Genomic DNA, 15,742 nt, shown 5'->3' on the forward strand with positions numbered 1-15,742 from the left:
CAGCCTTTACAACCAGGTCCACCTCTACAAGGCAGCAGATTCCACCTTCGCCAGGATCCTAATGGACATCGCCCTCAACCGCAACACCTCCCACAGGAGCAACATACCAACGGAGACCTCGCCCAGACCTCCGGGATCCCCCCACCCCTCGGACCTACACATAGAGGACCTCAATACCCCCACAAACCTACCATGCCCACACCCAATCTTGGCCCCCTCAGACCCATACCCCTCCTGCCCACCCCATGCCACCCACTCTCGCAAAGAGCACCTCAACAAAGAAAGTCACAGATATGCCCAGGCCGTGACCAGGCAAACAGGCCCAACCTCCACTTCTCCAAAGGAAAATAGTGCCTTCGGAAAGTATTCAGACCCCTTGACTTTTTACACATTTTGTTACGTTACAGCCTTATTCCAAAATGAATTTTAAAAAACAAACACAAAATCCTCAGCAATCTACACACAATACCTCATAATTACAAAGTGAAAACAAGTTTTTAATTTTTTTTGTACATAAAGGGCTGTGGTCAGGGAGGTGACCAAGAACCTGATGTTCACTCTGACAGAACTCCAGAGTTCCTCTGTGGAGATGGGAGAACCTTCCAGAAGGACAACCATCTCTGCAGCACTCCATCAAGCAGGCCTTTACAGTAGAGTGGCCTGACGGAAGCCACTCCTCAGTAAAAGGCACATGACTGCCCGCTTGGAGTTTGCCAAAAGAACCCACTCTTTTAAATTAATCAAAACAGGACAATTTTACATCTAGCTAGAAATTCAAAAGGAAATGATCCCAACAGATTACAATGTCTTCCTGTCTGCTACCTATATCCCCCCCACTAGAACCCCCATACTTTAATGAAGACAACTTCTCCATCCTAGAGGGGGAGATCAATCATTTCCAGGCCCAGGGACATGTACTAGTCTGTGGTGACCTAAATGCCAGAACTGCCCACAAAATGAGGTGGAAACTGAGCTGCACTTCCTAACCCCCTGACAAATGTATGACCACGTTAGAGACACATTTTTCTCTCAGATTACACAGATCCACAAAGAATTAAAAAACAAATCAAACATTTATAAACTCTCATATCTGTTAGGTGAAATACAGCAGTGTGACATCACAGCAGTAAGATGTGTGGCCCGTTGCCATGAGAAAAGGGCAACCAGTGGAACACAAACAACATTGTAAATAGAACATATATTTACTCTGTTTATTTATTTTCCCTTTGATATACCCTTTGATATATCATGATCCTCATGACTCTCTTCTTGGTGAGGATCAAAAGGACCCATCAGCTAGGCAAATGTTTGAGGATAGCCAGACCCCCCCTCTCTCCTGTGGGAGAGGAGGGGGGGGGGGGGGTTTGGCCGGTTTTATGGCTTAACGCCAGTCGAAAAACTTTCGCTTTTTGGCCTTCAGTATTGAACAAAGGAATGTGATGTGTGTAGAGAGGGACTTTCACAAAACTCCAACATCCAAAAGTGGATAATGAAACACTATTTCTAAAATAAAGAATGTGGGAAATGGTTGGTGGGGCTTCAAACAATAATCATGTCAAATCATTTATCATTTTGTGATGTCATTACGGAGTTACCAGGTTTGCATCTAAATGTTGTAAAACTTCGATGATTTAAACATGAAATTATTTGTGAAAGAAAACAATGTGACTTCAACCCACGTGAACACAGACATTGTGGCAACGTGATGGAACCGCCCTCCAAGGCGAGTGACTCGCTGAAGAATGAACATATTAGACCAGAGAACGTGAGGACGCAGCCCACACGCTGAAATGGTTGTAATCTAAATACCAACCAGACAGCGTGAAGCGGTGGCTACACGGCTGACAAATGGTTTAAAACTACAAGAGCAGAAAATCGTAAGACCCTCTGAAACTCTCGACGAGTGAAGAAGGCGAAGACTATACCAAACATTCCCAGTCTGCACCTGGGTTATGTAAAGTAGTCGAGAACAATTGACCCAGAAGGGAAAGAAGATCAGTTCCCCATCAACACCATGTGATACACCTCTGATGGATCCATTCTAACACTCCAGAACAAAATAAAACTACAGCTACATCTGGACGTTTTGACCTCTGGTGGATCTATTCTAACACTCCAGAACAAAATAAAACTACAGCTACATCTGGACGTTTTGACCTCTGGTGGATCTATTCTAACACTCCAGAACAAAATAAAACTACAACTACATCTGGACGTTTTGACCTCTGGTGGACAAACGAGAGACTTTCTGCCAAACTACTCCCCATAGACGGACCGGGCGATTTCAACAGAGAGAAACGACAAAGACATACAAGTGTAAATTTATACATTGCAATTATTATCGAATGAGCGGTCATTCATGTGCAAAGTTTTCATTCCCATGAGCATTGCTTCCACATGTATGTACCAGCCCACTCTCTTTGTCTCTCCCGCTCTCTTTATCTTGCTCCTCCATTCCCATTGTATAACCAAACCGTCATACCGGGTTAGTCCACTAAGGACTTTTCATTGCATTATGTTTGTAATCGATAATCTATACTGTGTGTGTGTTTATGTAATTCTGCGTGATTATTTAGTTAGTTAGTAAATAAAGAATTAAGCTGATAAATAAAGAATTCATTTGTATATCGCTGATTCATCATTTAGGCTAGCGTTCGTGCAGATTTACGAGGTCAACAACGTTCAGAATGAGACCAATATGAGGAAATGATTGATTGATGACTGGTATGATAGATATATTCTGATATATTCTTGAGTTAATTTGGGAAATGGTAACTCATTAAACAAAATTTTCCCGTGGTGCCCCAGATTCCTAATGATTTAATTGTTACATGTTTAATTTAAAATCGGGTAATAATTAAACGTTAGGTAATTATTAGATGAATAGCCGGCATCACATTAATGGTAGTCACGTCACGACCCACTAATATCACATTCGAAATGTCTATATTCTTTAAAAACTTTTGCGAGTGTAATGTTCACTAGTGTTTCCCTTGTTTATTTCCCTTCTGTTTATTGTCTATTCCATTTGCTTTGGCAATATAAACATGTTTACCATGCCAATAAACCCCATTGAATTGAGGTGAGAAAGAGAGAGAGAAAGAGAGTGATACTTAGCATAATGACATGGCTAAGGCATTGTATAATTTCCCTCATCACTCCTGCTTTCAGCTGTAAAACCCAAAACCCTCTATGTTTCACCTGTGTTCATTCTAACCAGCATTGTCCCTGATTGCCTTTTATTGTCTGCGCCTAACGTTCTGTTCCGGAATGCTATTTAATGTTCCGCTTGCATTCTATCATTCATTCCTCCCACTCTCTCACAAATTGTTTTTATTTTCCAAAGCCGCAGCATTCCGAAACGCTCCGCAGCATTCCCTAATGGCTGGGTCAGACACTCCTCCTGATACTACCTGGTGTGGCTGATGAGAGCTGACATGATGCATATGCCCACAAACAGTGTCCACACACACACAAAAACACACACACACACACAAAAACACGCAAACACAAACACACGCGCAAAAACACGCGCAAAAACACGCAAACACACACACACACACACACACACACACACACACACACACACACACACACACACACACACACACACACACACACACACACACACACACACACACACACACACACACACACACACACACACACACACACACACACACACACACACACACACACACACGGAGAGAGAAGACATGGTCTCTGCCCTGAGTGGACTCTCAGCTCCATCATAATGAAGGAGAGAGGTTTTAGTGGGGACTCAATGAGGCGGCAACAACACCACTCAATGAGTGAGAGAATAGGCCACAGACCACAGACAACCATTTACCATAATCAGCATACAGGGTCTGGGTTGTTTGATACTCAACAAAGACAAATCACAGGGAGAATCAACACCTCTAACCAGAGATAATCAACACCTCTAACCAGACATAATCACCACCTCTAACCAGAGAGAATCAACACCACTAACCAGGGAGAATCAACACCTCTAACTGAAGAGAATCAACACCAGTAACCAGGGAGAATCAACACCTATAACCAGAGAGAATCAACACCTCTAACCAGGGAGAATCAACACCTGTAACCAGAGAGAATCAACACCTCTAACCAGGGAGAATCAACACCTGTAACCAGAGAGAATCAACACCTGTAACCAGAGAGAATCAACACCTCTAACCAGAGAGAATCAACACCTGTAACCAGAGAGAATCAACACCTCTAACCAGAGAGAATCAACACCTATAACCAGAGAGAATCAACACCTATAACCAGAGAGAATCAACACCTATAACCAGAGAGAATCAACACCTCTAACCAGAGAGAATCAGCACCTCTAACCAGAGATAATCAACACCAGTACCAAAGAGTAGAAAGAAAAATACGCATTAAAATTAATCTAAATTGAACATTTTCTGTAAATCAAACATATTTTCTTGAAGTAGCCTTCAAAAGGAATATTTAACGACTCACAGTGTACGCAAGATCCCTGAAATCAGGTCTATACCATAGAGTTACATCTGTCCTCCTTCAATATCAAGGACACATCACAACCAATGCAGCAATAATTGAACATCTTTACTCCTAACCCCAGTGAAATCATGGTAACCTCAGCAAATAGAAACAGCCCTGGGCCCTGAGAGACTTTACAACTGGCCTCTCCACTTCCAGGCTGGAGTCAAATGTGCTTAAATCAAAGGATCCAATTAGCACGAAGTACAGTTGATCTGATGGGTGTAGGATTAATATTTGATGCTCCAGTGTCCTAACGTCAGATGAGGCCATCAGCTGGGACTGGTTAGTCTCTACATGAGGAAACATACTGGGACTGGTTAGTCTCTACATGAGGAAACATACTGGGACTGGTTAGTCTCTACATGAGGAAACATACTGGGACTGGTTAGTCTCTACATAAGGAAACATACTGGGACTGGTTAGTCTCTACATGAGGAAACATACTGGGACTGGTTAGTCTCTACATGAGGAAACATACTGGGACTGGTTAGTCTCTACATGAGGAAACATACTGGGACTGGTTAGTCTCTACATGAGGAAACATACTGGGACTGGTTAGTCTCTACATAAGGAAACATACTGGGACTGGTTAGTCTCTACATGAGGAAACATACTGGGACTGGTTAGTCTCTACATGAGGAAACATACTGGGACTGGTTAGTCTCTACATGAGGAAACATACTGGGACTGGTTAGTCTCTACATGAGGAAACATACTGGGACTGGTTAGTCTCTACATGAGGAAACATACTGGGACTGGTTAGTCTCTACATAAGGAAACATACTGGGACTGGTTAGTCTCTACATGAGGAAACATACTGGGACTGGTTAGTCTCTACATGAGGAAACATACTGGGACTGGTTAGTCTCTACATGAGGAAACATGCTGGGACTGGTTAGTCTCTACATGAGGAAACATACTGGGACTGGTTAGTCTCTACATAAGGAAACATACTGGGACTGGTTAGTCTCTACATGAGGAAACATACTGGGACTGGTTAGTCTCTACATGAGGAAACATACTGGGACTGGTTAGTCTCTACATGAGGAAACATACTGGGACTGGTTAGTCTCTACATGAGGAAACATGCTGGGACTGGTTAGTCTCTACATAAAGAAACATGCTGGGACTGGTTAGTCTCTACATGAGGAAACATACTGGGACTGGTTAGTCTCTACATGAGGAAACATACTGGGACTGGTTAGTCTCTACATGAGGAAACATACTGGGACTGGTTAGTCTCTACATGAGGAAACATGCTGGGACTGGTTAGTCTCTACATGAGGAAACATACTGGGACTGGTTAGTCTCTACATGAGGAAACATACTGGGACTGGTTAGTCTCTACATGAGGAAACATGCTGGGACTGGTTAGTCTCTACATGAGGAAACATACTGGGACTGGTTAGTCTCTACATGAGGAAACATACTGGGACTGGTTAGTCTCTACATGAGGAAACATACTGGGACTGGTTAGTCTCTACATGAGGAAACATACTGGGACTGGTTAGTCTCTACATGAGGAAACATACTGGGACTGGTTAGTCTCTACATGAGGAAACATACTGGGACTGGTTAGTCTCTACATGAGGAAACATACTGGGACTGGTTAGTCTCTACATGAGGAAACATGCTAGGACTGGTTAGTCTCTACATGAGGAAACATACTGGGACTGGTTAGTCTCTACATGAGGAAACATACTGGGACTGGTTAGTCTCTACATAAGGAAACATGCTGGGACTGGTTAGTCTCTACATGAGGAAACATACTGGGACTGGTTAGTCTCTACATGAGGAAACATACTGGGACTGGTTAGTCTCTACATGAGGAAACATGCTGGGACTGGTTAGTCTCTACATGAGGAAACATGCTGGGACTGGGACTGGTTAGTCTCTACATAAAGAAACATGCTGGGACTGGTTAGTCTCTACATGAGGAAACATACTGGGACTGGTTAGTCTCTACATGAGGAAACATGCTGGGACTGGTTAGTCTCGGAAACATGCTGGGACTGGTTAGTCTCTACATGAGGAAACATACTGGGACTGGTTAGTCTCTACATGAGGAAACATGCTGGGACTGGTTAGTCTCGGAAACATGCTGGGACTGGTTAGTCTCTACATGAGGAAACATACTGGGACTGGTTAGTTTCTACATAAAGAAACATACTGGGACTGGTTAGTCTCTACATGAGGAAACATACTGGGACTGGTTAGTCTCTACATGAGGAAACATACTGGGACTGGTTAGTCTCTACATGAGGAAACTTACTGGGACTGGTTAGTCTCTACATGAGGAAACATACTGGGACTGGTTAGTCTCTACATGAGGAAACATACTGGGACTGGTTAGTCTCTACATAAAGAAACATGCTGGGACTGGTTAGTCTCTACATGAGGAAACATACTGGGACTGGTTAGTCTCTACATGAGGAAACATACTGGGACTGGTTAGTCTCTACATGAGGAAACATGCTGGGACTGGTTAGTCTCTACATGAGGAAACATACTGGGACTGGTTAGTCTCTACATGAGGAAACATACTGGGACTGGTTAGTCTCTACATGAGGAAATATACTGGGACTGGTTAGTCTCTACATGAGGAAACATACTGGGACTGGTTAGTCTCTACATGAGGAAACATACTGGGACTGGTTAGTCTCTACATGAGGAAACATGCTGGGACTGGTTAGTCTCTACATGAGGAAACATACTGGGACTGGTTAGTCTCTACATGAGGAAACATACTGGGACTGGTTAGTCTCTACATGAGGAAACATACTGGGACTGGTTAGTCTCTACATGAGGAAACATGCTGGTACTGGTTAGTCTCTACATGAGGAAACATGCTGGGACTGGGACTGGTTAGTCTCTACATAAAGAAACATGCTGGGACTGGTTAGTCTCTACATGAGGAAACATACTGGGACTGGTTAGTCTCTACATGAGGAAACATACTGGGACTGGTTAGTCTCTACATGAGGAAACTTACTGGGACTGGTTAGTCTCTACATAAAGAAACATGCTGGGACTGGTTAGTCTTTACATGAGGAAACATACTGGGACTGGTTAGTCTCTACATGAGGAAACATACTGGGACTGGTTAGTCTCTACATGAGGAAACATACTGGGACTGGTTAGTCTCTACATGAGGAAACATGCTGGGACTGGTTAGTCTCTACATAAAGAAACATGCTGGGACTGGTTAGTCTCTACATGAGGAAACATACTGGGACTGGTTAGTCTCTACATGAGGAAACATACTGGGACTGGTTAGTCTCTACATGAGGAAACATACTGGGACTGGTTAGTCTCTACATGAGGAAACATGCTGGGACTGGTTAGTCTCTACATGAGGAAACATACTGGGACTGGTTAGTCTCTACATGAGGAAACATACTGGGACTGGTTAGTCTCTACATGAGGAAACATACTGGGACTGGTTAGTCTCTACATGAGGAAACATGCTGGGACTGGTTAGTCTCTACATAAGGAAACATACAGGGACTGGTTAGTCTCTACATGAGGAAACATACTGGGACTGGTTAGTCTCTACATGAGGAAACATACTGGGACTGGTTAGTCTCTACATGAGGAAACATACTGGGACTGGTTAGTCTCTACATGAGGAAACATACTGGGACTGGTTAGTCTCTACATGAGGAAACATACTGGGACTGGTTAGTCTCTACATGAGGAAACATACTGGGACTGGTTAGTCTCTACATGAGGAAACATACTGGGACTGGTTAGTCTCTACATGAGGAAACATACTGGGACTGGTTAGTCTCTACATGAGGAAACATACTGGGACTGGTTAGTCTCTACATGAGGAAACATGCTGGGACTGGTTAGTCTCTACATGAGGAAACATACTGGGACTGGTTAGTCTCTACATGAGGAAACATACTGGGACTGGTTAGTCTCTACATGAGGAAACATACTGGGACTGGTTAGTCTCTACATGAGGAAACATACTGGGACTGGTTAGTCTCTACATGAGGAAACATACTGGGACTGGTTAGTCTCTACATGAGGAAACATACTGGGACTGGTTAGTCTCTACATGAGGAAACATACTGGGACTGGTTAGTCTCTACATGAGGAAACATGCTAGGACTGGTTAGTCTCTACATGAGGAAACATACTGGGACTGGTTAGTCTCTACATGAGGAAACATACTGGGACTGGTTAGTCTCTACATAAGGAAACATGCTGGGACTGGTTAGTCTCTACATGAGGAAACATACTGGGACTGGTTAGTCTCTACATGAGGAAACATACTGGGACTGGTTAGTCTCTACATGAGGAAACATGCTGGGACTGGTTAGTCTCTACATGAGGAAACATGCTGGGACTGGGACTGGTTAGTCTCTACATAAAGAAACATGCTGGGACTGGTTAGTCTCTACATGAGGAAACATACTGGGACTGGTTAGTCTCTACATGAGGAAACATGCTGGGACTGGTTAGTCTCGGAAACATGCTGGGACTGGTTAGTCTCTACATGAGGAAACATACTGGGACTGGTTAGTCTCTACATGAGGAAACATGCTGGGACTGGTTAGTCTCGGAAACATGCTGGGACTGGTTAGTCTCTACATGAGGAAACATACTGGGACTGGTTAGTTTCTACATAAAGAAACATACTGGGACTGGTTAGTCTCTACATGAGGAAACATACTGGGACTGGTTAGTCTCTACATGAGGAAACATACTGGGACTGGTTAGTCTCTACATGAGGAAACTTACTGGGACTGGTTAGTCTCTACATGAGGAAACATACTGGGACTGGTTAGTCTCTACATGAGGAAACATACTGGGACTGGTTAGTCTCTACATAAAGAAACATGCTGGGACTGGTTAGTCTCTACATGAGGAAACATACTGGGACTGGTTAGTCTCTACATGAGGAAACATACTGGGACTGGTTAGTCTCTACATGAGGAAACATGCTGGGACTGGTTAGTCTCTACATGAGGAAACATACTGGGACTGGTTAGTCTCTACATGAGGAAACATACTGGGACTGGTTAGTCTCTACATGAGGAAATATACTGGGACTGGTTAGTCTCTACATGAGGAAACATACTGGGACTGGTTAGTCTCTACATGAGGAAACATACTGGGACTGGTTAGTCTCTACATGAGGAAACATGCTGGGACTGGTTAGTCTCTACATGAGGAAACATACTGGGACTGGTTAGTCTCTACATGAGGAAACATACTGGGACTGGTTAGTCTCTACATGAGGAAACATACTGGGACTGGTTAGTCTCTACATGAGGAAACATGCTGGGACTGGTTAGTCTCTACATGAGGAAACATGCTGGGACTGGGACTGGTTAGTCTCTACATAAAGAAACATGCTGGGACTGGTTAGTCTCTACATGAGGAAACATACTGGGACTGGTTAGTCTCTACATGAGGAAACATACTGGGACTGGTTAGTCTCTACATGAGGAAACTTACTGGGACTGGTTAGTCTCTACATAAAGAAACATGCTGGGACTGGTTAGTCTTTACATGAGGAAACATACTGGGACTGGTTAGTCTCTACATGAGGAAACATACTGGGACTGGTTAGTCTCTACATGAGGAAACATACTGGGACTGGTTAGTCTCTACATGAGGAAACATGCTGGGACTGGTTAGTCTCTACATAAGGAAACATACTGGGACTGGTTAGTCTCTACATGAGGAAACATACTGGGACTGGTTAGTCTCTACATGAGGAAACATACTGGGACTGGTTAGTCTCTACATGAGGAAACATACTGGGACTGGTTAGTCTCTACATGAGGAAACATACTGGGACTGGTTAGTCTCTACATGAGGAAACATACTGGGACTGGTTAGTCTCTACATGAGGAAACATACTGGGACTGGTTAGTCTCTACATGAGGAAACATACTGGGACTGGTTAGTCTCTACATGAGGAAACATACTGGGACTGGTTAGTCTCTACATGAGGAAACATGCTGGGACTGGTTAGTCTCTACATGAGGAAACATGCTGGGACTGGTTAGTCTCTACATGAGGAAACATACTGGGACTGGTTAGTCTCTACATGAGGAAACATACTGGGACTGGTTAGTCTCTACATGAGGAAACATACTGGGACTGGTTAGTCTCTACATGAGGAAACATACTGGGACTGGTTAGTCTCTACATGAGGAAACATACTGGGACTGGTTAGTCTCTACATGAGGAAACATACTGGGACTGGTTAGTCTCTACATGAGGAAACATACTGGGACTGGTTAGTCTCTACATGAGGAAACATGCTAGGACTGGTTAGTCTCTACATGAGGAAACATACTGGGACTGGTTAGTCTCTACATGAGGAAACATACTGGGACTGGTTAGTCTCTACATAAGGAAACATGCTGGGACTGGTTAGTCTCTACATGAGGAAACATACTGGGACTGGTTAGTCTCTACATGAGGAAACATACTGGGACTGGTTAGTCTCTACATGAGGAAACATGCTGGGACTGGTTAGTCTCTACATGAGGAAACATGCTGGGACTGGGACTGGTTAGTCTCTACATAAAGAAACATGCTGGGACTGGTTAGTCTCTACATGAGGAAACATACTGGGACTGGTTAGTCTCTACATGAGGAAACATGCTGGGACTGGTTAGTCTCGGAAACATGCTGGGACTGGTTAGTCTCTACATGAGGAAACATACTGGGACTGGTTAGTCTCTACATGAGGAAACATGCTGGGACTGGTTAGTCTCGGAAACATGCTGGGACTGGTTAGTCTCTACATGAGGAAACATACTGGGACTGGTTAGTTTCTACATAAAGAAACATACTGGGACTGGTTAGTCTCTACATGAGGAAACATACTGGGACTGGTTAGTCTCTACATGAGGAAACATACTGGGACTGGTTAGTCTCTACATGAGGAAACTTACTGGGACTGGTTAGTCTCTACATGAGGAAACATACTGGGACTGGTTAGTCTCTACATGAGGAAACATACTGGGACTGGTTAGTCTCTACATAAAGAAACATGCTGGGACTGGTTAGTCTCTACATGAGGAAACATACTGGGACTGGTTAGTCTCTACATGAGGAAACATACTGGGACTGGTTAGTCTCTACATGAGGAAACATGCTGGGACTGGTTAGTCTCTACATGAGGAAACATACTGGGACTGGTTAGTCTCTACATGAGGAAACATACTGGGACTGGTTAGTCTCTACATGAGGAAATATACTGGGACTGGTTAGTCTCTACATGAGGAAACATACTGGGACTGGTTAGTCTCTACATGAGGAAACATACTGGGACTGGTTAGTCTCTACATGAGGAAACATGCTGGGACTGGTTAGTCTCTACATGAGGAAACATACTGGGACTGGTTAGTCTCTACATGAGGAAACATACTGGGACTGGTTAGTCTCTACATGAGGAAACATACTGGGACTGGTTAGTCTCTACATGAGGAAACATGCTGGGACTGGTTAGTCTCTACATGAGGAAACATGCTGGGACTGGGACTGGTTAGTCTCTACATAAAGAAACATGCTGGGACTGGTTAGTCTCTACATGAGGAAACATACTGGGACTGGTTAGTCTCTACATGAGGAAACATACTGGGACTGGTTAGTCTCTACATGAGGAAACTTACTGGGACTGGTTAGTCTCTACATAAAGAAACATGCTGGGACTGGTTAGTCTTTACATGAGGAAACATACTGGGACTGGTTAGTCTCTTCATGAGGAAACATCCTGGGACTGGTTAGTCTGTACATGATGATCATGCCCCTAGTCAGCCATCCCTCTCTCTCTCTCCTTGCTGTGCTTAGAGCTCCCTTCAACACTTACTGCTGAATATCTGATAGTGGATGTAGCCGGAATATTGTCCTGGATTCACAGTTCATCACAGCGAGAGAGAGAGAGAGTGAGAGTGAGAGTCTCTACATAAGAGTGAGAGTCTCTAACCAGTCCCAGCACACACACTCAGCACGCACACACACACACTTTTTCCTCTCCCATGCAGCGTTCCAGAGAGCACTCACTCTGAAAACCGTTTGGAATGCTGACAGCTTGAACCTTCTCAAGATTAAAGCCATACATACACGGGACTGGGCATTAAAACCATTCTCTCTCTCTCTCTCTCTCTCTCTCTCTCTCTCTCTCTCTCTCTCTCTCTCTCTCTCTCTCTCTCTCTCTCTCTCTCTCTCTCTCTCTCTCTCTCTCTCTCTCTCTCTCTCTCTCTCTCTCTCTCTCTCTCTCTCTCTCTCTCTCTCTCTCTCTCTCTCTCTCTCTCTCTCTCTCTCTACACCTCTCCCTCAGTCTTATCTCTGTCTGTCTGTCTATCTGTCTCTGTCTGTCTGCCTGCCTGCCTGTTTCTCTCTCTCTCTCGCTTGCTCGCTCCCTCTCTCTCCCTCAGTCATATCTCTGTCTGTCTATCTGTCTCTGTTTGTCTGTCTCTGTCTGTCTGTCTGTCTGTCTGTCTGTCTGTCTGTCTATCTGCCTCTCTGTCTCTCTCTGTCTCTGTCTGTCTATCTGTCTCTGTTTGTCTGTCTGTCTGCCTGCCTGCCTGTCTCTCTCTCTCTCTCTCTCTCTCTCTCTCGCTTGCTCGCTCCCTCTCTCTCTCTCGCTTGCTCGCTCCCTCTCTCTCCCTCAGTCTTATCTCTGTCTGTCTATCTGTCTCTGTTTGTCTATCTGTCTCTGTTTGTCTGTCTGTCTGTCTGTCTGTCTGTCTGTCTGTCTGTCTGTCTGTCTGTCTGTCTGTCTGTCTGTCTGTCTGTCTGTCTGTCTGTCTGTCTGTCTGTCTGTCTGTCTGTCTGTCTGTCTGTCTGTCTGTCTGTCTGTCTGTCTGTCTGTCTGTCTGTCTGTCTGTCTGTCTGTCTGTCTGTCTGCTCTCGTCTGTCTCGTCTGCTCTCGTCTGCTCTGCTCTGCTCTGCTCTCTCTCTCTCTCTCTCTCTCTCTCTCTCTCTCTCTCTCTCTCTCTCTCTCTCTCTCTCTCTCTCTCTCTCTCTCTCTCTCTCTCTCTCTCTCTCTCTCTCTCTCTCTCTCTCTCTCTCTCTCTCTCTCTCTCTCTCTCTCTCTCTCTCTCTCTCTCTCTCTCTCTCTCTCTCTCTCTCTCTCTCTCTCTCTCTCTCTCTCTCTCTCTCGTTGTGATGAACTGTGAATCCAGGACAATCTTCCGGCTACATCCACTATCAGATATTCAGCAGTAAGTGTTGAAGGGAGCTCTAAGCACAGCAAGGAGAGAGAGAGAGGGATGGCTGACTAGGGGCATGATCATCATGTGGATAATGCAATGGTGCAACGTGGCAAAGCCTCACTTTCAACACCAGTTGACCACGTCACGATTTAGCCCTCCTAGCAACCCTCGTAGGAGAAGTTCATCTCTGTCTAGTATTCTCCCGTTCACAGCTGTTAAAGGAGAAGTTCACCTCTGTCTAGTATTCTCCCTTTCACAGCTGTTAAAGGAGAAGTTCACCTCTGTCTAGTATTCTCCCTTTCACAGCTGTTAAAGGAGAAGTTCACCTCTGTCTAGTATTCTCCCATTCTCATCTGTTAAAGGAGAGGTTCACCTGTGTCTATTATTCTCCCATTCTCATCTGTTAAAGGAGAAGAAGTTCACCTGTGTCTAGTATTCTCCCTTTCACAGCTGTTAAAGGAGAAGTTCACCTAGGTTGGTCTGCTGTATTTCACAGGCTATGGGTCTTCAGGATACACATTGCAGAGGTGCACTAAAGATCATATGTAGTGAGACAAGGAAGAGCAATACAAGCTTTGGTTGTACACACACACGCCTATACACTGACGAGGGGACCCCACTGTGGTGTGTGTGTGTGTCAGGGTAGATCCTTAGATCCCCGACAGAGGGAAGGAGAGGAGCTTGGGAAGCTTCCCTTTCCTCCTTTTGTACCGAACAAAACGTAGGCCTCAAGCTGTGCATCACCCTTCATCAGGGTTTGTAGGAGAGAGGGAGGGGTAGAGAGAGAGGGAAAGAGAGAGATAGAGAGAGAGATAATTGCAGTACAACTTGGGCCTCAAGCTGTGTAACACCCTCCAGATCGATTCAAATGTGTCCCTCCCTCCTTTGATAGAAAATATAGCAAGAAAGACATCACAAGTCAACCGTAGCCCCAGCAACTCACACAACAGCAACAGAGTGATGAGCATCCCCCCCAGACCTACAAGACTCCCCCAGACCTACAAGACTCCCCCAGACCTACAAGACTCCCCCAGACCTACAAGACTCCCCCAGACCTACAAGACTCCCCAGACCTACAAGACTCCCCCAGACCTACAAGACTCCCCCAGACCTACAAGACTCCCCCAGACCTACAAGACTCCCCCCTAGACCTACAAGACTCCCCCAGACCTACAAGACTCCCCCAGACCTACAAGACTCCCCCAGACCTACAAGACTCCCCCAGACCTACAAGACTCCCCCAGACCTACAAGACTCCCCCATACCTGCAAGACTCCCCCAGACCTGCAAGACTCCCCCAGACCTGCAAGACTCCCCCAGACTTTCAAGACTTCCCCCCAGACCTACAAGACTCCCCCCAGACCTACAAGACTCCCCCCCAGACCTACAAGACTCCCCCAGACCTGCAAGACTCCCCCAGACCTGCAAGACCCCCCCCAGACCTGCAAGACCCCCCCCCCAGACCTACAAGACTCCCCCAGACCTGCAAGACTCCCTCCCAGACCTACAAGACTCCCCCAGACCTGCAAGACCCCCCCCAGACCAACAAGACTCCCCCCCAGACCTACAAGACTCCCCCCAGATCTACAAGACTCCCCCAGACCTGCAAGACCCCCCCCCCAGACCAACACGACTCCCCCCCCAGACCTACAAGACTCCCCCCAGACCTACAAGACTCCCCCAGACCTGCAAGACCCCCCCCCCAGACCAACAAGACTCCCCCCCCCAGACCTACAAGACTCCCCCCCCAGACCTACAAGACTCCCCCAGACCTGCAAGACTCCCCCAGACATGTGTGACTCTCCCCCAGACCTACAAGACCCCCCCCCCCCCAGACCTACAAGACTCCCCCCCCCCAGACCTACAAGACTCCCCCCAAGACCTACAAGACTCCCCCAGACATGTGTGACTCTCCCCCAGATCTACAAGACTCCCCCAGATCTACAAGACTCCCCCCCCCAGACCAACAAGACTCTCCCCCAGATCTACAAGACTCCCCCAGACATGTGTGACTC

The 15,742-nt window shown here is 45.6% G+C and overlaps 1 protein-coding gene across 1 annotated transcript; it reads left to right on the top strand.

Annotated features, from left to right (window-relative positions):
* Positions 1-61: 61 nt before the first annotated feature.
* LOC139549661 (uncharacterized) lies at positions 62-15,739 on the top strand. Its single transcript, XM_071360328.1, has 3 exons — positions 62-304; positions 14,705-15,520; positions 15,563-15,739. The coding sequence occupies exons 1-3, from the start codon at positions 62-64 to the stop codon at positions 15,737-15,739; spliced, it is 1,236 nt and encodes a 411-aa protein (XP_071216429.1).
* Positions 15,740-15,742: the final 3 nt, after the last annotated feature.

Source organism: Salvelinus alpinus, chromosome 22 (genome assembly GCF_045679555.1).
Source record: "Salvelinus alpinus chromosome 22, SLU_Salpinus.1, whole genome shotgun sequence".
Classification (NCBI taxonomy): Eukaryota; Metazoa; Chordata; class Actinopteri; order Salmoniformes; family Salmonidae; genus Salvelinus; species Salvelinus alpinus.